Source organism: Macrobrachium rosenbergii, chromosome 50, assembly GCF_040412425.1.
Source record: "Macrobrachium rosenbergii isolate ZJJX-2024 chromosome 50, ASM4041242v1, whole genome shotgun sequence".
NCBI classification, from domain to species: domain Eukaryota; kingdom Metazoa; phylum Arthropoda; class Malacostraca; order Decapoda; family Palaemonidae; genus Macrobrachium; species Macrobrachium rosenbergii.
Window position 1 is genome coordinate 18,975,643 of NC_089790.1, and position 26,049 is coordinate 19,001,691.

The window sequence follows — 26,049 nt, forward strand, 5'->3', positions numbered from 1 at the left end:
AAGGCGATGATCAACAGAATGAAAACATGTACATGGAAAATATCCTGGAGGATAGTTCAGAACCAGGTTCAAGAGCTGCTTACGAAACCTGTATTATGGTTCAAGGTCAGATAGTTACCTGTCTGAGAGGGAGTTAAGGTTGCTTGGTTCTGCATCCACTCTTTGATGCGTTGGATATGATGTTGTGTATATATAAAATATTGTACATAATAGTTTATATATTGTGTTAATAATAGGGACAGAAGTTTTTATATAATTGTACAGTACAGAGAATATGTTTAGAAATGGAAGGCACTATTTACTACTCAAAGCTCTCAATCATCATACCATCAAGAATTCAACCCTCATGTCGTACTCAATTCATTATTCTTCCATATACTTTCATCATGTAGATATGTGCAGTTAACCCGATTTTGGATTATAGTAGTTTCGTGAAATCCTGCAAAGTCATGTTTTGTATGTGTTGTTTCTTGTGTCTCCTTTGTTAAGTGCTATTTATAAACTTACCAGTATTTGTATGCCACTAATTATATTGGAAAAATTATTGGAGATTATTAAGGCTGTGGTACAGTATTCAAGAAAATACTATGAGAAAGGTTATATATATATTTACAAGTAGTGTACAATATGATTTTGCTTCTTTGGGTGCACTTTTTGAGGCCTTTCCATTTCATGCAGATTTACATGCATTCACTGGTAAGCATGTTGTAATGCTTACCTGCAAGATTTTATCTGCAGTTCTTTCATAAAGAACTTGTTACAAATTGTCAACTTGAAATGTAGAGTATTTGTTTTACATCCAGTGGTATAAAAGTATTACAAGTGCTAGGTAATCTTCCAGTTTTAAAGGAAAATCCACAAAGACTTAAATATATCTCTGCTTTGCAAGACTTGGTATTAGGCTTGAATATGTATTCTCACTGTATTGACATTTGTGATTAAGTATCTGAACTTTCTCCTCTCCTTTGGAAGTATAGTCATTTTTATCTGAATTTCACCATTAAATTGTGTATGGACTCACTAAAAAATGACACCTTTAAATTACTCTGAGATCTGTTAGTAGCTATTTAACACTATACAAATTCCATGTCAGATTTAATTACAGTACTGTGATTGTTATATATAATTATTTGCAAGAAATCACCAAAGAATAGAAGGCCAGACCTTGATTAGAATGAATTCATACAAAAGTACAAACTTTCCTAGAAGAGTGTTGCATGGAGAGGGGTTTACTTAGTCCATTTGCCAGTTGCATACCTGGTCTGTGGATCAGGTTCTGCTGCTGGCAGCTAGGTATATTGCTCTCTCCAGCCATCCATGGTTGGGGGATTGTGGTGGACAGGTGAGTAAAGCGACTCTTCTCATCACGAAAGCTTGGGGTCACACAGAGAGGTTTGTGCCACTTGCCTACCCTCTGTGAATCAGGGTTCACACAGCCCGTTTGCTAGTCGCATACCTGATCTACATATTAGTTTTGCACTGGCGGCGGGAAGGTTCTCCTTCCCACTCATCTTCGGGAGGTTATTTTTGAAATGTTCATGCTTTCAGAAGTGTAAATGGTTCAAGCAATTCTTCTTCTTCAGGGAAAGTTCCTTGAACTTGCCACCTCTAGTGAAAGGGGAGTTGGAGGAGCAGCGCCAGGGCTTGTTCCTCTCCTTTCTTCTTGGTTTGACTGAGCATCACAACAGGCAGGTGGCAGTGTTTGTCAGAATGGGATTCTGACAAGAGACTCATCTGGTTTGGAAAGCCCTAGGAAGCAGAGTTCAGTTAGGTTTCCTTCTTTGGTGGCGGGAGGAGCAGCGTTAGTATCGTGTTCTTAGAGGTTATGTCAGAATGGTTTCTATGTTCATTAGCGGTGTTGCAGACTAAACTGGCCTCCTTTCATCTGCCTACTTTCATGAACTACACACTTTTGGCCCCTTAAACCCTATGTTTCTGCTCTCATGGTTGCAATAATCAGCATGGGCGCCTTGTCCTCATCTGCCTCATTCTCCAAGTTTGCACACTGGAATAAGTCACTTTATCACCCTCAAACTTACTGTGCTCAGCTGTAGAGACTGTACACCCTGCAAATGCCTGCAGTCAAACTCCAATTAAGAATCCTCCTCCAGGTAGTGGGGGGCATTCTTACTCTCCCAACTAGCATCAGGCTGCCTTGCAACCGTATAATTCCCATTTGACCTTTCATTCCAGCAGGCATGAACAGTTCAAGCACAAATCTTCAAGTTAGGTGGCAGTAGGAGAAAAGTTTTTTGCTACCACTGGTCATTTTGCTTCTTGTGAGGGTCTGTCTCCAAAAGTTTTGACTAACTTCAAGGGACATAGGAGCAGAGGCATGGGGCCTAAATGTCCTTCAGGATGGTTAATGCTTTCTCTTTGTGGAAGTAGGCCCTGCCACTCACTTGACTTGTCAACTTTGAATCCTATCTCATCCAATCAAGAGGAGCTCCATATTCTGGACAAGGAGGTTGCCTCCACATTGGCAAAGGAAGCCATTGACGTAGTTCTGCTTTAGAATTTGCGGTTCTAAGGTCTTCTTCTTCCTTTTTATTTTTTTGAAGGCTTCAAGTAGGCTGGAGACATTGACCACCTCAGCAAGTTTCTTTCTTTGACACACTTCAAGATTGAGATCACAGAATTAGTTAGATCAATTTGGTGGGGAGGCCAGCTTGACTCTCTAGACTCAAGGGACACTTATCTTCACACCAACATCTAGCTGTCTTGATGGAAGTTTCTTTGCCTCATGCGGTAGGGAAGGGTGTTCCAGTTCCAGCACACCTTGTAAGACCAATTCAATATAATTGAATTTGAAAGTCAAATAGGCATGTATAATTATTTGATTTTAATTGGGGTTATGACTTTGGTTATATAACCAAAGTCATCAGTGAAAAACATATGAAAACCAACTTCTATGAAAAAGTATTATTTTGTTGAAATATAAAACCAACTAATATGAAAAAGTATTATTTTCTTGAAAGTGACAAAAACTCTGCCCTGAAGTGACTTTCAAAAATGGTTTATTATTGTGGATTAAGTACTGCTCATAGGGCATAGTTATGTTCATGTCAGCATCTAATGAAGGTGGAAGATGAAAAATTTGCTACTCTTGAAGAGACTAAATTATGATGTTCTATTCAATGTGAATTTCTTGCTATTGCTATGCTTTGTTACTAAATATGTAAATAAACTTTAGTTGCTTGCACCCCTGCATTTTCTTGTTGGACAATAAAATGTTGGAAGTTAAGGTTTTTGTAAAACATTTTGAAAGGAGAAAAAATGAAAAGCAAGCAACTATCAGAGGTGAGATAATTGTACTGAATTTATAGGTATGTTCATAATCAGTCTACTAACCTCACAGTCTTCCTCAAGGAGGCAACGAGTATCACACATCAGTAACAGATATAACCAGAAGTGTACTGGTTCCTACAATATTAGAAAATGACAAATATTTTAGTGGTAATAAATTTCATGGTAAATTGTAAAGGTTTGATAAATTAAGCTGCAATCATTTGTCCTGTGCATGAAAAAGAGCATTATAAATCCTTACTTACTTTGAGTAATTAAAGTACTCATGTTCTGAAGAGAAAATCTGTTTGTTCCTGAGACTGCAACCACTACCAGGAAGAATGGTAGTACAGTAACTACAGCACTGGTAGTAATAGTACTGTAGTAAACTACAATTTCATATTTCCTAGCTAATAAAATATTTAATTACAAATGATTACAACTATTTTTTTACATTATATCTTGCATAAATTGCAATGGAATTGTTGTAAATTTAAATATTTATTATTCATATGAGTAAATAGCCAGTCATGTTGACATTTTTTTTTTTTTTTTTTTTTTTTTTGCCTACATTAAGCTATGTTTCTTAAATGGCTATATCTGTTAATTGTTAATACATTTTACATCAAATCTGGAATCTCTTCCCTTATATAATATTATCTTTCCCACTAAATGTATTGAATAGGTTTTAATGCTATCATGAATTAATTTTATCAGCAGAAATTCCAACTGTTAAAAAGCTTGAATGGCATGGATGCTTGTGTCAAGAGCTTTAAATGTGGCTAGGAACAATGAGTGCCGGTTAACGTTTGGATAATTTAACAATTTTCTTTAATTAATCTCTGATTCTTTACTCTTAGGCAATTTTCTGTTGTCAAACTTTATGAGAATGTGTTTGGAATAGAAGAAATTAGTCTTATTTTTTAAGTACAAAGTGATGAAAAATAATCATTCAGTGGCCTTGCAATATGCTTACTATATACTTGTTCTTTTTCCAATATTTCAACTGTATTTAAAAAATACAAATAAGAAATTTGGTTTCCCAAAATTTGAAAAAGGTGAAAACCACAAAATCAAAAGTGTAAATCTTCAAAAGCAACCTGTGACCTATTTGAACTAAAACAAAAAAATATATAATTTAACAAAAGATTTGGGGACTACAAATCATCTACATAGCAAATATATTATTATATCAACCTGGAATAGGTAATTTTTAATTCTCTGAATGACCAATTCCAGGTAATTTTTAATTCTCTGAATGACCAGAGTTTAAATTTCTCTTACTTTTGTTTCAACAATGTTCTCAGGTTATTCCCGGGAAGATTGATTGTACTTCACCAGCATCCAAATATATTTTATCATAGTAGTTGTAGAGAGTTTTATTTTTAAATGAACATAATGTAATTTCAAAGTAGCCTGCTAATTTAAGAAACTGTTTATAGCCATAAAAAATTTTTAAACATTTTCTAGAGTTTTTGGGCCAACTTTACATCTGTCATAAAAGTTTTAATGTTGTAAATGCAGTATTCAATAGCACAAAGGTGAACGTGAATAGATCCTGAATATTATACTGAATAATAATTTGACAAAATAGAACAGTAACTTGATGGATGTAAAATTAAATTAGTAAAAACTTATCTCTGCTTTTTATTCCTGCAAGTGTCAAACCTAAGCCACAAACGGTGTGTATCCTATATATCGACGAAAAATTAATTATGGTTAAGCTGATTAAGTTAAATAATAAAATTACTTTTTACCTACATAATTTAGATGAACGTATGACAGTATGCAATAACTATAATAATAGATTCTGAAAACTTTTTAGAGCATGATTCTATCATAATGGTGAATGAATTATCATTTACTTTATTTAAACATTAAACATTATGTTTTGACTTAAAAATCTGGGGAGAATAATTAGGTATCCAAACTAAAAATGGTCGAGTACATTACATTTCATTTCCCAAAACTTAGCCGCCTATTGTAGATGGGGTATTAGTGAGCAGCTACCTACATCTGATTTTAATACTCGGATTTAAGTAGTTCTAGTTAAATTAGCTTAGCATTCCTCCCCTTTCTCCTCACTCTACTTCTTAAGCTCTCATTACTGACTTTAATATGATTTTGATTATCTTAAGTTTATGCTTCCTCACCAATAAAATTAGGGTAGCTGATGTAGTCAAGAAAAGAGAGTTTAATGTCAAGTAGTTCTAAACCTATGGCTGGGATTCACATCTTGAGTTGTTTCAAAGAAATATGCCCGAGTATACGTTACTGCCATGTTTCTTGAAAAATGACTAAATCTTAACACATGACCCCTGCGTGAATAATTCTTCAGACTTGTCCTCCAAGTAAAATAAAGTGAACCTGTTACATGTACAGATTAGGAGCTTTATGGAAATAAAACTACCATCTTAACAGACAACACAAGATGTCAAACCTTAGGTTGCATCCACACAATCGAGCTTTGTTCGGTGTGACATCAGAAGCAGGCAGAGTTCTGACTTTGCCCGCTGTTTCTCCGCTGCTGATGTCACATCGGACAAAGTTCGTCAAACAAAGCTCGATCGTTTGGACGCAGCCTTAGCTTGTCTCATATTGATACCATTTTTGGCAGTGTAAACTGCCTGAAGATCTGTAATACTAAACAGATACTACGCTATTACCTTCAGCAATGGAAAACCTTAAAATAGTGGCAGGGAATCAGGGGGATGAGAAGTCTGGAGATCCCTCTCCTGAATATAATTATTTGAACAGCTGCCACATGAGGGCAATAGAATAAGGAGGAATTTGGTGAATAAAATCACATGAGTAATGTCTCGCAATATTATCTGATGACTTCCAAATGGAAGCCAATACCTGAGCCAACTTTCATGTCATCTAAAAGCCATGAAGGATCTGCAGACCCGATTCCCTAATAACCAGACTGGATGTCTGACCTTCTGAAGGCACATCAACTCGGAACAACCTGCCAGTGGATAAAAACAATAGTGCTTTCACTCTAAAAAAAAACTTTGGTTCTCTAAAGTTAAGTAAGTCCTCTAATTCTTATTAGACAAAGAAGATCATCATTCCCAAGCCTAACGAGCAGGGCAGGAATGATAAATATAAGAACAGGAAGAGGCTGCAAGTAAGCTGTCTTGGCTACACAGCCAGCTGTGTATGAAATCCATTAAGAAGCAGTCTTCAAAGTAAAGTTCCTCTCGAAAGCTTCTTCATTTTGCCAGTACCCAGTAATAAATTGCCAAAAGGAGGTCTAAGCATCCTGGGAGGGCTTCTCCCTCTAAACACTTGCACATGTATGAAACTAAATCTATGCCCTTGCTCTTAAAAGCTTACAAGAGGGAGAACATTATGCCCTGATGGCAAACACAAACATCTTCCTTACCCTGCAAAAAAAAAAAATAAATAAATAAAAGTCTACTACATGTGAGATAGTAGCAGACTAAAGCCTTTCCTATTACACCACCTACAAAAGACTGACCACTAAGATTGGTATAATCATGGCACAGACTGCTTCCCCTGAGAAGAATTTGTGACGATAAATCAAATAAAGGATTTTATCCAAGTATGAACACAGTCTAACTGATAGAAAGGAATCCAGTTTACTGGCAGCTATTAAGATGTAATACTAAACAGTATGCATTCAAAAAGGCATGTAAGAAAATTCAACATGCTAATTCATTATTAGTCATTTTTTTTTATTCATCTACGATTGGTCACAAAAGTAAAAACCCTCATTGGCTTAATCTATGGTAAGGGCAGTTAAAATACTGGTGTTTGTCTCTAAAAAGAATATGACAACACAAGCTACATGTGCACTGGTTACAATTAAAGAGAGTGCAATAGTCTTCACAGTCAACTTCCTACCTTTCAAACTTTAAAGCCCACTTATAGAATCAGACAATTCAGAGTTGTCAACTAGTGAGCTATTGCAATGCTGAGATTGATGAGATAGGGCATTTATCAAATTCTGTTGAGATGTTAACAGCTGGTTATCTTGGTTTGAGTGGGACTGTGGCTGGGACCTATCCTTCTGCTCAAAACTTCTGTTGGCTGGCAAACCTGCAACACAATGAATGTTTAGGAATTTCAGCTTCATCTTATAAAAAGAGCTGCTTCAAGGCTGTATCAATGAAATAATAATTTCAATCCATAATGTAAAACGCAGCCATAATAGATTCTACACCAACCTACATTAAGAAAGTGAAAAAGACATTTTTTCTGAACAAAAGACAAAAGCTACATATGAGATAAATCACAGTTGTGAACACTGCGTAACTCAGAAAAATGAGATACAATATATGGGGGATTTGAACCAGCTCTATTGTAAAGGTTATTAATCCGTAAAAAAGAACCTTATAAAATGTTCCTTACCACTTTAAAATTTAACTAAAACATCTACAAATCCACATACCTGGATTAGGTTGCATCCCATCGCTGGATAACCTTGATGATAACGTAATGATAGCTGAATTCTGAGATGAGAATGTGAATAATAAATTCTTTAGGGTCTCACCCTGCTGAGATACTGTCTGCGTTAGTTTCTGAAGAGGAGGAAGAAACAGCTTTATAGATGATGTGACCGACTGCACTCAGTTTAGAAACCTTACATAAAAATATTTACTTTAGAAATATCACAAACTTTTCATAGTTAAAATGAAGCACGTCTTCAAATTTTTTTTACAGTACGCACTTTTAAGTAAATGACAATTGGGACTGATTTTTAAATCAATAAAGTACTACTAAGACATAAAAAGAATTTTTAAAATTTACACAAATCCCATAATTTTACAAAATGCCTAACCCTCTAGTCCAGTAGTTCCAGATACTCATCACAAACACAGGTGAATATGAATTTATACTACTCCATTGGAATGATGGCACACTGAAAAAATCATTCGCCCCAATGTTTATATACTGAACATGGATATTACACAGTTATCAAAGTTGCACAGTACGTAGTTCCCCACAATTCATTTATGTCCATGATGCCTCATTATCTACTTTTTACTTACATCCCTTCCCTTTTAATGATGGATTTAGCATTGTAAAATAAACAATTTTCCACTTAAAGTGTTACTTACAGCCAGAATACTAACTGGTTTTCTCAAGTGTCTTCCAGAGGCAAGGTTGATGACCACTAGGCAGGTACTGTCATCTGTTTTGAAATGCTATCTGTTCACCTTTATTGCTTTTTGTTAGTTAGCTTATTAGGTATGAAGTTTCATGTTGCTTATCCCATTTTGGCTCAGGATATTAGTTATCAAAAAACTTCCCTTAGTACTGTACCACATCCATAATGCTTTAGTAATTATTTACTGGTTCATATGCTGATTTATGTACGTATTTTGTTATAATACTGTCACTAGTTTTGGCTTAGGTCTACAGATGATAATCTTTACATTTTACTGACAATTTCAATGTTAGCAAAGGTTTATTATTATCAATTATAAGTATTCAACATGGTTCACAGATGTAATGGCAGTGCTCATGGTAAACAGTACGATAATATCATGGAGAACATTGAGAAAGACCCCCATTTATTGGAATCCCATCAATTTCAATTTGACCAAGTCTTCTGCTAAGACTCCTATGAATACTTGCCAAGCTGAAAAGCTATCTATCTAACTTCAACCACAAACAATGGACGAAAGCTTTTCAAATTATTAAATAATATGCCACAGGACATGAATCCTTCAAAGTGTTGAGATTTACTCTTGTCACCCTACAGAAAGAGATCTACCTCCCTGGATGGACTGCTCCTGCCTACTATGATGCCATGCACTTGTAGGTGTCAATCAAATTTTTACAAATTTTATCCAAGAGATAAAACACAAGTTTTTAGATCCTTAAATCTTAGGTGTGGTAGTAGCCTCAGGTCTAGTTGTACCAAAAGAAGTTGGAGATCTGAAGTGGGGGGGGGATAATTTTCTTCACCCTTTAACATCTCATAAAGGTTTTCTTCCTGGCACAATGTTCCTGAATCGACTGCTGCTATGCTTGATTAGGATGGTAACTGTGTATGCTTCTTAAAATTATAAATTAATGTGTTTAAAACCTTTCTAATTTATCAAAACAGGGTTCCAGTCCTTTTCTAGATCCTTTCACTCCCCAGAGACTTCATCTGGTTCCTTTAGAAAGTGAAATGGTCGCAGCTAGGCTCTCTCACACATATACTGCTAATTGAGTCGAGTACATGTAAAAGTTTTGTAATGAAATATGATTTTGAATAACCAAATAAATTTTTTTAATACGAGCACATTAATTTATCTAGGCTACTCTCCTTATGGCAACTCTGTTCTCTCGTAAATGGTAGGACATCAAAAGAAGTGACACAGCTGCCTCTGGAAGACCTACAAAACCATACAAGCATATACTACCCTACATGGAGTTAGAGATCTTCTATCAAGTGAGAGCATCTTGGGATTTCAGCGAATGCAAGAAAGGCTTGGTAAAATAATGGGTTTATTGAAAAAATATATGTAATTTTTTTTTTAAAAATTGCATACTTCGAACCTCTAACATTTCTTGGCGAGTTTGGGACTGAGATTTCAAGATTTCCTTAATCTCTGTTAATGAATCTGCACATGATTTCAGCATTTGAAAAGTCTGAATCTCCATTTCACTCGGATCCAAATCTTTGACAGAAGATGACTTTTGAACATTATAATTCACCAAATTGTCACCACGACTTGCTGATCCTCCAGAGTCAGAGCCTAGGTCTTCATCTTCAACAGCACCCCACCATCTCTCTCTTGCTTTTCTAGCAGCCTTACGTCGCCTAATTTTAGAGAAAAGAAAGTTATACAAAATTTGTAACAAGAAAAATAGATGCATGAAGTTAAAAATGTAGTTTGCAAATCTGTGATAGATACTGTATTCTCCTATTAAGTGAGAAACATACATAGTGAAAAAACTGAAACCAGGAAATGTGAAAAATTCTGGTAATCCCCTCAGAAGTAATCTCTTATTCATCTTGTATTTCAACTGCCCATGTACCTAAGCTACAGTTTAAGTACAGTAATTACATAGCCTGTTAAACTGAGAATGAAAAGCTATTTCAGTATGGCTTTTCATTTCATTAAAATAGTAACAAAACATTATGAACTTTTTGGTTAAGTATCACCTGCCCTCAATCTATTCAACCTAGTTTTGAGCCCCAAACTGCACTGATATGATGAGAACCAAGATAGAAAGGAAAAACAGAATCACAGAAAAACTCCATTGGTTTTGCCATTCTTGCTTGATATAACACAGGACTATATCAATATACAGAATTGAGTGATACTCATTACTGCACTGTTCAACCTCCTCATTTCAAATCTGGACTAATCTGTAATGAGATGCAAGCAGAGTCATCTCTGATTATATGAATAGTTGGCTGAGGATTGAATTGCCTGATAGTTGTATGAGCACTAAAGAAAGTGGAATAAATAATGAAATCTCTGCCATCTTTTTTGTTCTATAATGGTGCAGACTGGGTTTAGGTCACAAAAGTCCAACCTTGTACCAGTTCTTAGTGTAAGTAACTTGACTAGAGAGGGTATTCCATTCTCTCAAACTCCTTACAGATGCTAGTGTTAACAAGAAAGTAGTTTTGATAAACAGATCCTTTAGGGACGCTTCCTCCAAAGGTTCATATGTTGGCCGTACATGGTATTTTACAACAGGTGAGATATCTCATGACATTGGTAGGAGGCTGCTTAAAGGTGCCTGTCTCAAAAATCAGGTACTTACTTCAGAGATCATATGAGGAGCCAAAATCCAAGGCCTTGGCTTAAAACACTTATGATCAAGCCTACTTGTAATATTTAATACCTGCAACTAGAAGACTTCTTGAAAGGCATAGAAACATCAAAGTCTGCCACCTGGAAAACAGTGACAGAGCAAATCAACACCTCTTTACAGCACCAATTGAAATAGGATCACCTGTTCCAGTTGAACTGGTGCAGTCAGGTTGTAGACAGTTTGATAAGATTGGTGATGACCTAAGCTGTTTACCTCAAATGATTTATTAGAGTTTGGTCTGATGACCTGGCACTGAAACATTCAAAACTCCTAATATGCCATGCCACCTCTATGGACTGGGCAAGTAAGCATTACACCTCACAGGAATATAATGCACTTTTCCAAAAAAGGAGTGATTCCAAGCAATCTTGCTTCTGTCAGGATTCCAAGAAAACTTTGTTTTAGCAAGTTTCGAAGAGTTAGAACAGCAAATACTTCAAGACAGCCATATATGATTTTGTAAGGTGACAGTGCAGTGGAAAGTTATACACAAAAATTAACAAAATAAATGTACAGAGGCACAGAGCAGTAGATATACTGCATATACCACCTAAGTTAATGGGCAATTTGCAAATGTATTCCCTTGCAAAATGTCACAACCAACAAAACATGAAACATAATCATAATCCTCACATACAAACAAAATACTGTATACAGTAATTCATCCATGAAATATGACATTTTTATAATAAAATAAGGTTTTATATATACTTACCAAATAATTACATAGCTATAATTTCGACTTTAAACGGCAGCTTAAGAACCGAAAATTTGCGGTAGAGCTCTTTTGTTTTGGTGCAGGTAAGTGCCCCACCCACTTTCAGGGAAGAATACGTACAACGTACCTAAAGAGCTCAGTTTGTTTATGCTCTATGTCCATATGTGGGGAGGAGGGACGGGCTCTGTTCATGTAATTACTTGGTAAGTATATATAAAATCTTATTTTATTATAAAAAAAAATGTAATTTTTATTTATGACACTTACCAAGTAATTACATAGCTGAATCCCACATTGACAGGAGATGGGAAGAATGGACAAGCACTACTCAAAAGGCATTATAAAGGAATGCATTTGAAATAGAAAAAGGCTAGCATTGTGGTAATGCTTGTTGCTCATCTCGCCCCATAGGGACATGACCGGTACTGTCAGGATTGCCCCTACTTCAGTGGGAGCTTTGTGGTCAGGGAGTAGTTCTGTGACTCGACAAAGATCAAACACAACATTTGCCCTTGCCCTGGGAGACACATAGACATCGACTAACACACAACTATAAAACTATATTACCTGTACACCATTTAAAACATATACAGTATTACCTATCTGTTAAAAACGAAGATCGGAGGGCACTCCAGGTACTAAGTACACCTGGCTTCCCAAAAATTCAACAACCTTAATCAAGACTACGAGATAAAGAAATAGGATAATCACTCCTACCCCTCATTCCCTAGTGCCATGCCAGCCGCGGAGAATGGACCTAGCGTACTGTAGTCCTCAAACACAGTTTCAACGTCCTATAAATAATAGTTGTTGAAGACCGAGCGACACCTCTAATAAGTCGATTGGATTATGGTAACTAGAGGGAGGTTGCATTTAAAAGCCAACAAAGTGGTTACTGCCCGTACCTCGTGTGCTTTTACCTTTAACAACGGTAAATTATTCTCCTGAATTCCCAAGTGAGACTACAATAATGTCTCTCAAAAAGAAAGAGATAGCATTCTTGGAGATAGGACATAAAGGGTTCTTAACAGAACACCAGAGGTTGCGAGAATCCCCTCTGATATTCTTGGTTCTCTCGATGTAGAATCTTGATGTTCTCACTGGGCATAATACTCTCTCTTGTTCTGAAGGTCCCATTAGTTCTGTAAGACTCTGGACAGAAAAAGAACAAGGCCAAGGGGTTACATGGGTTCTCGTTTTTGGCTAAGAAGCCTAAAATGTATGAGCAAATAGCTGTCTCTTGTGAAAAACCAACTTATTTGTCCAGGGCTTGCAACTCGCTGATCCTTTTCACTGTGGCCAACGTGATTAAGAACAGTGTCTTTCTAGACAGATCCCTAAAGGAGGACACCTGCATAGGTTCAAAAGGAGGGCCCGACAACCAATGCAGGACTACGTCTAGGTTCCTAGACATTGGCTGCTGAGACTTCCGTTTCCTGGTATCAAATTACCTGACTAAGTCTGAAATGTCCATTCTGAAGAGAGGTTCACACCTCTATGCTTGAACACTGTAACCCTTTATCGTAGATGTCAAAAGGCCTCTTGAAGATCTTAGGTAAAGTAAAAATTTGGCTAGTTGGACTACAGAGGTAGAAGATGAAGAGATGTTACGTTCTTTACACCATCTCCTAAAAACTGCCCACTGAGCCTGGTAGAGCCTTGAAGAAGACTTGCGTCTACATTTTGCAACAGCATTCACAACTTCTCTTGAAAATCCTTTCACTCTTACCAACTTCCTGACAGTTTGAAGCTTGTCAGAGAGAGAGTGGACAAACCTCGATGATATCTGTTGAAGTCAGGTTGCCTGAGAAGATCTTTCCTGTGGAAGGAGTCGCAGAAAGTCCGACAGAAGTTCTAGAAGGTCTGGAACCACTCCTTTTGAGGCCAAAAAGGTGCTACTAGGATCATCGATGCGTGATAAGACGTCTTGAATTTGTTGATTATGTCTCTTACTACACTGAACAGAGGGAAGACATACAATTCCAGATGTGACCAATCCTGAAGCATTGCATCCACTGTCCATGCCTGAAGGTCTGGTGCCAGAGAGCAATAAAGGGGGAGGCAATGGTTCCTGGATGTTGCAAACAAGTCTATCCATGGTGTTCCCCACCATTTCCACAGGTCGGTGCACACCTGTGGATTCAGTGACCATTCCGTGGGTAGAACCTGCTTGCAACAGCTCAATTCATCCGCTAATACCTTAACTCGCCCTGAACATAGCAGGTAAGAATCTGTGTATTGTTGTTGTGCACCCAAAGAAGAAGATCCCTGGCTAACTCGCACAGTGACAGAGAGTGAGTGCCTCCTTGGTTTCAAATATAAGCCAGAGCCATCATGTTGTCAGAATGAACCGCAATCACTGAGTTTCGAGTTACTGTGGCAAAATGTTGAAGCGCCAGTTGAATTGCCTTCAACTCCTTCAGATTCATGTGTAGTTTCCTCTCTTGAAGGGACCACTTCCCTGACACTTCTAATCGTCCTAGTATCGCTCCCCAACCTAGGTCCGATTCGTTTGAGAACAATGAGAGGTTCAAGTTCGGACGAGATAGGGACTTCCCTGAGAGGAGCCTTCCTTCTATGAGCCACCACTGAAGATCTTCTTTTACTTCCTGTGTGATGGGGAATACGAAGGAATCTGGAAGAATCTTCCTGTTCCAACTGGCCTTCAGAAAGAAATGCAAATGCCTCGCGTGCAGTCTCCCCAAAGGAACAAACATCTCTATGGAGGAGAGAGACCCTAGGAGGCTTATCCAGTTGTTGGCCGAGCAGGTTTGAAGACTCAGAAAATGACGGACTTTTTGGGTGCATGACAGTATTCTCTTCTCTGACGGTAAAGCCTGAAAATCCTAAGGTCTATCTTCATCCCTAAATAGACTATCATCTGAGAAGGGACTAGTTGGGACTTTTCCTGGTTGATTAAAATGCCCAACTCCTGGGTTAATTGTAGGGTTTTGAAAAGGTCCTCTGTGCACTTCTTCTGGGATGATGATCATAGGAGCCAGTTGTCCAGATATAGACAAACTTTCATGCCCATTAGATGAAGCTACTGAGCTAGAGGAGCGAGGACTCTGATGAAGACTTGAGGGGCTGTTGACAACCCGAAGCATAGAGCCCAAAATTGGAAAACTTTCTCCTGAAAGACAAATCTCAGGGAGTTGGGCAAAGCTGTATTTGTTCCGACATGATATACAAACCGTCGGTCCTTTACATTAGGAATTACTTACGGCGAAGCTGGACATGGCCGTTAAACTCTTGAACAAGGCGGTTAGGCAGTAACTACCGCCAGGTAAGCGGGAATACCCGCCTGCCCAGATGTAAACATTCCAGTTTGCCTTTCAGTCCAGGTTCAGATTGAGGGGTGGCATGAGGTGGGCATAATATGTAATGTAAAGGACTTCAGGTTTGTATAGTTAGGAAAAATACAATTTACTTTTAAAAATTGGGATTTGTTCCGACACGATATACAAACCGTCGGTCCTTTACATCAGGAAGACTTACTGGTTGGAGGGAGGAATCTGAGTGAGTCTCTTGAACTGACTGGAGTTCTGCACACTTGGGCTACTCCTCCTGGTCAAAAGAGCAAGGAGGAGTACCATACCTCTGACATACTGATCAAAGTGTAGGAACTGCAAGATCAAATGTCAGATACTGGACTTTTCACATGAGTGAGGAAACGTAACTCATATGAAATAGGCTGGGAAGAATCTAGAGTCGGATAGGGTTTCCCTTATTACCAGTCTCTCCTTCCTCCCCTTGCTAGAGGAAGGAGTGGAATTGCTTCTATGATTCTAGAAAGAAAAATAGAACGGGTGCTTGATGTGTAGTCTTACCGCATCAGATGCCAGATCCAGCAAGTATTGGTTCGAGTCCTATTCCCATCCCCAATGAGGAGAAGTAGGAGGACAGGGAAGGAGGAGGAGGAGAGGCCAGTCACTCTCGGTACCCTTCTCACTTCCAGAACCAACACCTTAGGTGAGATGCTACTAGTCCTCTTAAAGGAGCTGGGTAAGAAAACACAACTTGTTGAGCAGCCACCACAGGGCCAAGAAAAAAAGGTTCCAAGGGCCTGTGGGCAAGACCACAGGAAGACAAGAGTGTGGTCTACGAGACCACTTCTTGCTTCCAGACCGACGATCAGGACAGCTGTGGCATGAGACCAGGAAGAGCTGCCCAGAGACTGTTGTCGAGTTAACAGGAGCATACCACAGGAAACAGCAAGAGCAGATGGACCACAGATACGCCAGAGGCAGTGCCACAGCATACATGATTGCCAGCAATGACAGCGATCAGTCCACATCAGCGAGAACGGAGTCAGAACAATCCCTACGTGGAACTATGCCATTCCAACCAAGTACTGTGGTCGATCCCGAAGCAACACTGAATGAACATCAGGACCCCTTCATGCAAGATATCCCCTGAGATATCCAGCCTGCTACTGCTGTGCCTGTGATGCTCACTGTCAACTTGAAAGAAAAAGTAAAGATGATTAGTAGAGGGAGACTCCTCTCACTATGAGGGGAACTGCCCTACGCAGCGAGAGGAGGCCCCTTACAAGAGGTCGCCCGCGGCCGCTGCTTCTCCCTCGCAGTCTTTGCCCGACAAGTGAGCGAAGAGGGCAAAGAAGAGAGATCTTTATCGAAGGAGAGTTAAGGAAGAACTTACAGGGAGAGAGAAGGAAGGAGAGGAGGCCACCAAAGGTGCCGTGGAAGTGGAACTTACCAACAACGCCCGCAACCTCCCCCAGCAACTCTCTGTAGCACAGGTGGTGAAAACAACACTCAACACAGGTAGGAAGGAAATAGTCATGCCCTTGTACACGGAGGGCAGGAGCCCAAGAAGGGAAGTGAACTCTTACGTCCCGATCAATGTAGGGGAGCAAAGATATTACATCCCAATCTAATATATCAAAACGTACAGGGGAACGCCTTCAGTATCTAAATAAAGGGCTACTGGAAGAGAAACATTATGCCCCTCTAAATACGCCCTTGGCCGTCAAACCCGAGACACAGATGCAAGGGAACACCAGCTTATGCAAGGCTATCACAAATCGTGGGTTTGTATTAATAAATATCAAATATGCAATATATAGAAAGATCCCACCGGAATAATAAAGAGCTTAATGACAGTCAGGCAAAGAGATCCAAAGCACGTCTGCAATGCATGATGGCCGAAAGCAAACTGGGATCTTTACATCCGGGCGGGCAGGTATTCCTACCTACCTGGCAGTAGTTACTGCCTAACCACCTTGTTCAAGAGTTTAACAGCCATGTCCAGCTTCGCCGTAAGTAATTGCTAATGTGAAGGGCCGACGGTTTGTATATCTTGTCGGAACAAATACAGCTTTGCCCAACTCCCTCTTCTCAGACAGTCTAGTGGTACTCGAAGATTGATGTAACAAGAACAATGATCCTGGGGAAGAAGGAGGCGCGGTGGAGAAATATATCAGGAAGTGGAACAGAAAATAGTTCATTAATGAGCTGTAGGCTGATGAAGGCTGTTCTGGTTCGGATCCCTCCTCTGCTGACGATACGGTGGGAAGCACCAAATCCTGCTGTGGTTCTTCTGATTTCGAAGACAAGGGTGTCTTCAACAGTTGAATGATGTTGTCTAAACGTCAGTGAATGGGAAGCAGAGAAGAGCCTTGGGGTGCTGATGTAAAGGCAGCCTTCGCACAATCTGTGCCATGTGAAGAGGAGATGGCCTTGGGGATCGGTGAAACAAAAGGGGCCAAAACAGGTTGACCTGCAGCAATAGGGACGTCTGAATCTGAAGCCTCAGACTCGTATTCCAATGTTCGGATCCAAAGTGCACTTATGAGCCAATTGGCACTTGGGAGCCAATGGGCGCTTACGAGCCAATGGGAGCTCGGTGTCCAAAGGGAGCTCTTTCTCGTCCCAGTGACTGCAAGAGGGTTCTTGATCCTTATAGCGCTTGTGAGGTACCGCTGGATGCGCGTCTGTAACGTGCGTCTTCAAAGGCCTAGAACTCTTGAAAATGTTGACCGTGTCCTTTGGGTTCCGAATCCGAAACACTGGAAGATAAGGGGTGATCCAATTGGACACTTTTCCAGTGTTTGGTTGCCAAAATCCCCTCCACAACACTAACCTGGGTGCAGGCACTAGCACTTGCACCGACACTTGCCCTATGATCTTCATTTGCTTTGTCCAAAAGAACTCTTACAGACGCTCCTAACTAAGCAACAGTACTTCCTAAACCGTCGAATTTCTTATCCATCTGAGCTTCGAGACTGGCGATGGCACTAGGTTCAGAGGGAAGGGAGCCAGGTAACAGAGTTGTAGGGAGAGCAAGAGAAGCAGGACTCGGTGGACAAGAAGTCAAAGGTGTAGAAAAAGCCAGTTTAGGGGTAGAGGACACAGAATCTCTAGCCTCAGCTTTAGCAGCTGCTTTCCTAAGCCTAGCTTTTTCTAATTTATCCAAATGATTGGTCAACATTTTCCATTTACTTACGTCCCAATCCTTATGTTCCTCGGAAGTCAAGTTGGGGGAACATACTTGTCCACGGCAGTGAAAACAAACAGAATGTTCATCATATTTAAATGAAGTCAACCTAGGATTACAGCCTTTCCTGCAATACCAGTTACTCGTCACACTCGTGTCTGACAAAATAGTCCGAAAAATTGAAAAAAGGCTAAGCTAAACTAAGCTAAGCTATGAAAATATAGCTCAGAGGCTACCAAATTAAAAAATACTTCACCGAATCCTTCGATAGACAACCAAACCTTCCTGTGAAACTACTGAATTAACAAAACACAGCTGCTGAATTACCTATTCTTCCTCGAAAGTGAGCTGGGCACTTACCTGCACCAAAATAAAAGAGCGCCACCGCAAATTTTCAATTCTTGAGCTGCCGTTTAAATTAGAAACAACAGCTATGTAATTACTTGGTAAGTGTCATATATAAAATCATCAAGTTACATGTGTAAACACTCACTCTTGACTAAGTCTACAAAAATTCACCAAAAAGGATACTTATGGTAACAAGCAAAGGAGAGGGTTAACAATAACAACAAAGAGGGGCTCTGATAAAAGGGTCTGCTGGACAGAAATCAAGCAATGAAGATTGCTGTGTAAGAAAAGATGGTGGACGTCCTCTATCGAGGGTTGCTTTAAATACCATCTAGCTACTGCTCATAAGGTTAATTAAAACTGATATTCTGCGTATGCTATCTCTGCCTCTCCCACTGATTAGGGCATTTGTTATATATCAAGTCCTTTTTATATAAAATAATTTATTATCTAACCCATATTGACATTTGATTCTGAATTTCTAGTCAGACAAAGGAAATAAGAGAAGCTGCCCTCAATACTGGTGAGAGATTGTATAAGCAACCATCCAGAAGGGTCTTCACTGGTTAGCTTCCAATAACAAATGAGTTTGAATTTTTCAAAAATCATATTTGTGGCACAATCGTTTGTATTTAATAATTACCACATAAAACTTGAAATTAAAACTGTTGTGGAAATTTACAAAGATAAACTACAGCAACCAGTGAAAAATTGCCCACTCTCATAGCTACACACACAATTTATGAAAATCAACAAAAAAGCTTATAGCTAACTAATACTATCAACAACGTCACTATATTTACTTTTGCTTTTTTTGAGGGGGTTCAGCATCAACTGTCTCACCATCACATTTCTGAATGCCTTCGACAGGCAAGACATTAGAGAAACTTCTGGAGTCTACAGGCTGATTATCAGAATCGGTTTTGAGAGAGACATCGTTCTGAAGTACAGATTCTACCTTGTCGATGCATGAAACCCCCAACGCTAATGATTCTTTTCTCATCAGGGGGACAATTGTGTCCAGCATCTGGAAATATGGCCAGTCTACATTTGACGTAGAGTAACCTCCCTTGATATCCTATACAGTACATGGGGGAAATAAAATTTATTAACTTCAGTTTGTAGCATCTCTATAAGAAACTTATCATAATAAAAACTATTAAACCAAATATCTCTAAATAACTTCTGAGCATGATTGGAAAATTTTACATTTTAAAAAATCTATGGATATGCAAATGCAAATTTTAAATAATAATACTCTATCTATTCCTCAGGGAGAAAGTATACTACTGCAACATGACAAACATTGAAGCTCTTTATTCTTCTAAAATCTGATGCATCCATCGTTAATGTATCATTCTAGAAGTTTGGTGCTTTCCTACACAATATAAAGACTTCATAACACTGAGGCAGGCATGTATTCAGATTGTTTTCTTTTTGCACAAGGTGAAAATATATCCTTGATCAGAATAGTTTTAAGTCTTACTTTTCTTAACAGCTATTATATCTGCATCTGAGTACAAACTTGAGAAATAACTTATAATACACAGAAGATATAACTAGAGTTGGAAGACAGTGCTTGTAATATCAAAGATAAGTCCACTCTTATCATCTGATGCAAAGAACTCCCAAGTGTCACACTGTGAGGATGTTGGATGAAGGATCATGTTACTGAGGATGGAGTCACTGTTATGACTGCGAAAAATATGGCCCACACGGATGAAATTGTTTTCACCTTCAATGAGATGATGAATTAGGCAACCAGCAGAATGGTTTAGTGGGATTCTGACCTGTTGGACAGTCAGTGAAAACAGACTGTTTTGAATTAATGAAAACACTGTTCACTGCCAAAACTCAACTTAAAGCTAAGCTAAGCTAAAGGCCATAGCAAAGACTACTGATGACAAAGTTAACATGGAATACCATATATTCTAGTAAAAATGTCCACAAAAAAATTTTTTTTACTTATGTGCTTAAACTCAAAAGTGTTTAATCTTCCATAAAGCTCATCAGTATTAAATTAAGTCTAAAGTAAATTCCCAGATCTTGTTGCTGATGCAACAAAATATGGAGAAGTTCAAGCTATTTCACTGTTTACTCAAAAGAATTTCTCCTAGAGAGAGATTCTTTACAAAGTCAGTAAATCAACAAAAGTATTATTTTCAGTATTCAGGTATCTCTACTTTACAACATATACTTTGGGTAACATAGGAACTAATTTCTTTAGAAAATATGGCCCAGGAAAGGGAGAGCCATACATCAACAAATGATAAGACTTAATATTAAAGCTAAACAAAACTTAAATCTGAACTCTGGTGACACCATGGCAGAGGAATGCATTTTCCATAAGCTTCCATAAAAACTCAGATGGTGTAACAACCACAATGTAATGCCTTCACCATTATAAATACTCAATCGCAATTATGGCTCTGGCAGAAAAATCTATAGAAAGATACTCAATCTGCAAAAATTAAAGAAAGCTACTACTCTTACTACATGGCTGCTCCTACAATATGTCTCCTATCACTTGAGGAATTAACACAGTAAATAAGAAACTATCTTACACTTCAGCAAAACAGAAAGAATTATCCAAACGCAAGGGAAAGACAAAAAAAAAAAAAAAAAAAAAAAACTGCATAACTACTGTCTTAAACAAAAGCACTGGATTCAGAATTGATAATAAATAATCACTGGCAAAATGAAGTGTTAATATTTAAGGACAAACATGAACTGTCTTTGAGGGTGAGGAAAAGGGGATATAATCTCCTCCTGGGACTGCAAGTGGTAGGTTCTAATATAAATTCTTAATTAGCCTTCCACTGGAGACACCAAAGTAATACATACTACTCTCACAGCATTGGTTTGAATCTTCATATGAATCTGAAAGGATGGAGTCTAAAGTATCCCACCAACTATATAAAGATACTGTACAAAAATCTAACCTTATATTTTTGAACAAGATTTGACCACTTCTTCCGAGCTTGCACAGCTGTTACGGATTCAGAAAGTCCAAGTTCCTCCACGATTCGTCTACATGTGAAAATACAACAGATTCATCAGATAAAATAATACTTAATTTAAATCTAAACTGCCAACTAAAAATATGAAAAGCACAGACTACTAAAATGTTACTAAAACTATAAAAAATCTTCATGTCTTTAACACACAAACCCATATCTCAAAGTACTGTATTCTGTTCTAACAGTAGAAGGTGAAGGAATTAGATCTTTCAAACTGTGGGCACAAAACTAAAATATGGTAGTGTGGGACTAGCAGTTATTCCTGAAAGACAGCAAGTTCTCCCAGGTTATTTCCTCAGTGCTTGTGAGCTTTCCTTAAGGGATTAAATGAAACTATCCTCTTTCATAAAGAGGCAAGACTCCAAGCAAAATGTTTTTTATCATGAATTTTTCAACAGTTTCATCCCTTTCACCCAATAATCAAGACTCATGTAACCTGCAAACACCCATGACCACGATCTATTGAGGCACTTCAGGGTTCCTTCATGACTAAAGAGGGACACCAAAGAGATTTCTTACAACCAAAATTTTGATTCAATAACAGATGCAATGGGTGATATTGATAAAGAGATTAACCATCAAATTCAGCCCAGATGTAATAACTGAAGGGGATTGGCAAAAGTCAATGAAATGCCAAAGAAAGTCCAGGAGTCAAGACTGAGATGGTTTGGGCACCCAATAAGGGGAAGAGATGATAAGCAACATGTTGCAAGGAGATCATGGAAATTAAAGTCCTATTTTGTCTTGCGTGCTTGTTAGTATAGCATAACTTCCTAAGGGCTCCTTAAGACAACAAGACTTTTTTTATTGGCTTGTAAAAATCAGGTAAGTATTCAATAGGGATGAAACACCCAATCTGTGAATCCTATTAGGTATTACTAGGCACAGAATTATATATATAAACAGGAAATGAGTTAGTTCTCTTCTTCTGATGTTTGCATGTTTTTACTACTCTACTTCTTCCTGACAATCCCTGCATTTCTCATTTCTGCAAAAAGACGGGCATAAGATATGGGGTCAGGACTTTATTCTGAAAACATTTTCATGATACAAGTTACAGAAGAACAGATACCATACATACTTGTAAGCTTTCGCGCACTCATGCTTTTTCCCATTGAAGAGATGTCGTAGTTTATACCGAAGTTGGATGAATTCGCGTGTTGATTCTTCAGTCCCTAGGAATAAGGGAATATTTTCAGTGTTTATACATAGCATACACAATTAAAATTATATAGTATATATTTATATAATTTCATTTTTACTGTAATCTAACAGTGTTCAATAAAATTTAAAAGACCCATTGAAATACTATTAACACTGAAAAACCATGTAATGTTTCTATTGAAAACACTTCCATCCTCATGACAGGTGAATGTCCACAGTTAGCAAGTGACAAGAGTAAATGTATTCAAGTGAGATGTCCAGCTATGAAATAACAACATTATTGGGATTAGAAATGGTGGTTGTCCAGTGATTTTAAGGGTCAGTACATTGTTGTTTTAGTCCTCATTAGCTCCCACTAGGACTGAGTCTGGTGGGTGGATCTACTGGAACACTCACGTACTTACCAGTGGGTAGTAAGATTAACTCATCTGCGAAATCAGATTTCCAGTGCCACAACAGATTCATATTTAATTTTAATGATCATGGCAGATTTCAAAATCTTTCTTTTGTACAACCAATATTCCTTATATGTACGAAAATCCTCTTACTCCCTGAACCATACACTGCAGATTATCTATTCTCTAATAATCTTTGTGAAATGGATCTGTCTGCCTCCTGAATAACATTTTTTACTTCAGTTACTGCACGGAACTTTATGAACAATGACATCATCTTGTTCTGTATCTAAATATACGTTAATAAGCAAACTATCCGGCCAGGTTGTGGCACAACATCCAAGGTTAGGTCAGGAGAAGGCAAGTCTGGCTAGGTCACATGCCCTCTGAAATGCCTACTAGGCCTACAGTAGCCCTGGCCCCTCGCTCTCCAATTGCTCCCAGTCAAATGCACTACCATGACTTACAACACCCTTAGTTAGGTTAGGCTACCAGCAGTCCAGGTTCATAGGATAAACCCAATCAAGAAAGATGTAGTGCCCAATGTTAGGCTAGGGAAAGTTTAGTTGCAATACATACCCGAATTTCACTTTAGGATACTGTCTAATTTACGAGTGCTCAAGGTCAGGTTAGGCTGGGGGTCATGGGGAGGTAGCCTAATGCCTCATCCCCATAGGCCGAGTAAGACGTACTGCCCTTAGCTTAGTTACCATACGGTAGGTAAGGTTAGGTTGCAAGCCTGTAATTCACCTCAAAATACAAGGTTTCCCATAGTAGCCTCCAATTATTCTTAAATATAAGGGGGAGGATGAAATAAGTAAATCAGCCCCAGAAGAGACGAATGTCAAACTTGTCACATCAAAAACTATCAGAAATGTTACATTATTCAATCCTACTGCATTGCAAGTAAAATAACACTTACCAGAAATATAAAAGGGATTAAATGTCATGCCAAAAATCTTGAACACTGTTACCTGAAAGATATGCATTGCAAATAAAATTCCACTTGAAATTGCCGGCATTCTGGCTGTCTCAATCAGCCTCTATACCATGTGCCATAATTGCGACGAAGATGTCTTCTTAGCTCAGCCACATTGTGCAAGACATCTTGGAACTTCAAAATCTCAAATTAAATTTAATAGCATGTCAAAGCCATTACCAAACTTACATTTAACTGCATCGGCCATTATTAACACGTCTCGAAGTTGCACTTCATATAAGCAGGTCAATTACGACAAAATGCCTCATATTCATCCGAGAAATGAAGAAGGGTTTCAAGAAACCTTGAAGCTTTGCCAGGTGATTTACCACTTCGGCTAGTGTGTTTACATATTCTTCTTTTTGATATTTATTGGCAAGATGAAGGCTATGCTGTTGCTATTATTTCTATTTCACACAGCCACAGCGTAGAATAAATAAAAATAAATAAATTCATTCGATACCATGCAACTGAGTTTGTGGTATTTTTAATAATAAACATTAAGTAAAGGCGTAAAATGAACAAATGAAAATAGTAAAGTAGACATAGTGATGAAACGTGTGTACTTGGGAAAATGACATATGAAAAATGGATGTCAGAATTTAGGCATAAGAAAGAAATCCAATAGTATATTATATATCACAGGAATAAAAAAAAAGTACAGGGTGCCTAAGTAAGACAAAGATTTTGACATGTACAAGAATATTTCTAGAAAAATAATGTTTGGACGTCATTTACTGCGCACACCTTGCTGGGGCTTCCTTGTAGAATTTGGAATATGACCAGTGTTCAATAGGATATTCAAAAATTAGTTCCATAATATAACTGATTTAAAAAAGAAAAGACTTATGAATAAGATCCAGCAAGCATTTGTCATTCTCAGATGAATAATTAATCATTCAAGAATCACATATGCTGGCATATTGAACTTAAATGATAGATTTGATATAGGTCTGAAAGAACTTAAACTTTGGTATTCAGTTGCATCTTTCAAAACTAGTTTAACAATAGCCACTTTCTCAAATGCAGGGAATTTGCACTTAGAGATACTGGCATTTATAACTTTCGCATTATATTGGTAAGATTATATATATTTTTACTCGACAAATTTGGATTTTGACATAGGATCAATTTCAGTTCCTTTTCTTTATGCATTTTTAATAACCTTGTCAAAATCGTCGCTATTTATGCTATTAAGTTTCCATAGATTTTCATTTGTATCAGGCCCGGTAGGCCTACTCATCTGATTCGCCTCTCAACAAAAGAGTTCTATAGAAGTAGAAATATGGAGGCGCATGCTGGTTATTGGTTTCCTGTTTGAGCGCTCTTTTACATAAAGACGTATATCAATTTGTATATGGTTGATTATGGAATATTTTTATAGTTGCCGAACTTTCTCTCCTTTGTTATGACTATTACATAGTAATATCTCATAAGTCATATAATTTTACAATTAGATTAGGTGTAATGTAAACCAGTGTGTGCTAGTGTATATTTGACGCAAGAGCCATCTTCTATGTGAACACCTGTGTCACACTTTTCGGCGCCCGTTGTTTCTAGAATGAACTAGTGCAAACCACGATAGCATCATGACTAATTTAGAACAAAGAAGAAACTAATTCAAACTGACATTTTAAAGTTTGACCTTGATCCAGAAACCTTTTAGCTTGAGCTATACGTTGTTTGTGGCACCCACGCTTGGTAGGCCCAGCTTCACATACAAAACTTTATAAAATATAAACTCTTATAACACGACACTATTTCTCTTAAAGTACGCGATCTCTTGAACTATATGAACATTCATGCAAATAGGGGAAAGTGGAAAATTTTCAATTTTTAGCGTTTTTTCCAAGTAGGTCACTTCGGGTATGATTTATTAACGCCCAGACC

General features: G+C 38.1%; 2 protein-coding genes across 15 annotated transcripts in view; one reads left to right on the forward strand and one right to left on the reverse strand.

Moving 5' to 3' along the window:
* Positions 1–4,922, forward strand: part of Sesn (Sestrin) — a 110,095-nt gene extending 105,173 nt beyond the window's left edge. For 6 of the 11 annotated variants that reach the window (XM_067094094.1, XM_067094087.1, XM_067094083.1 and 3 more), the window contains one exon: positions 1–4,922. In XM_067094094.1, coding sequence (XP_066950195.1) covers positions 1–10 — 10 coding nt within the window. In that variant the 3' untranslated portion in view covers positions 11–4,922. The other 5 variants (XM_067094098.1, XM_067094089.1, XM_067094086.1 and 2 more) reach the window with 1 other exon arrangement.
* Positions 4,125–24,503, reverse strand: LOC136832694 (uncharacterized). Of its 4 annotated transcripts, none has more exons than XM_067094107.1 (8): positions 24,349–24,503; positions 22,703–22,796; positions 21,544–21,631; positions 19,405–19,679; positions 9,805–10,069; positions 7,703–7,832; positions 7,156–7,350; positions 4,125–6,674 (listed from the first exon to the last, which is right to left on the reverse strand). In XM_067094107.1, exons 1-7 carry the CDS (start codon positions 24,365–24,367, stop codon positions 7,166–7,168), a joined length of 1,056 nt encoding a protein of 351 aa, XP_066950208.1. In that variant the 5' UTR covers positions 24,368–24,503; the 3' UTR covers positions 4,125–6,674; positions 7,156–7,165. The 4 variants fall into 4 exon arrangements, with proteins under 4 accessions (XP_066950208.1, XP_066950206.1, XP_066950207.1 ...); XM_067094105.1 differs by lacking the exon at positions 24,349–24,503 and adding an exon at positions 24,103–24,323; XM_067094106.1 differs by lacking the exon at positions 4,125–6,674 and having other exon boundaries at positions 6,962–7,350.
* Between the last annotated feature and the right edge of the window lie 1,546 nt (positions 24,504–26,049).

Bases quoted from the DNA above. Each gene is read 5' to 3' on its own strand.
- LOC136832694 (XM_067094105.1), bottom strand. From the start codon at position 24,202: ATGCCGGCAATTTCAAGTGGAATTTTATTTGCAATGCATATCTTTCAG. The intron at 19,680-21,543 runs GTTAGATTTTTG...TGTACTGTATAG, and splicing joins ATCTTGTTCAAAAATATAAG to GATATCAAGGGAGGTTACTC. The intron at 7,351-7,702 runs GTATGTGGATTT...ATTGTGTTGCAG, and splicing joins TGGGATGCAACCTAATCCAG to GTTTGCCAGCCAACAGAAGT.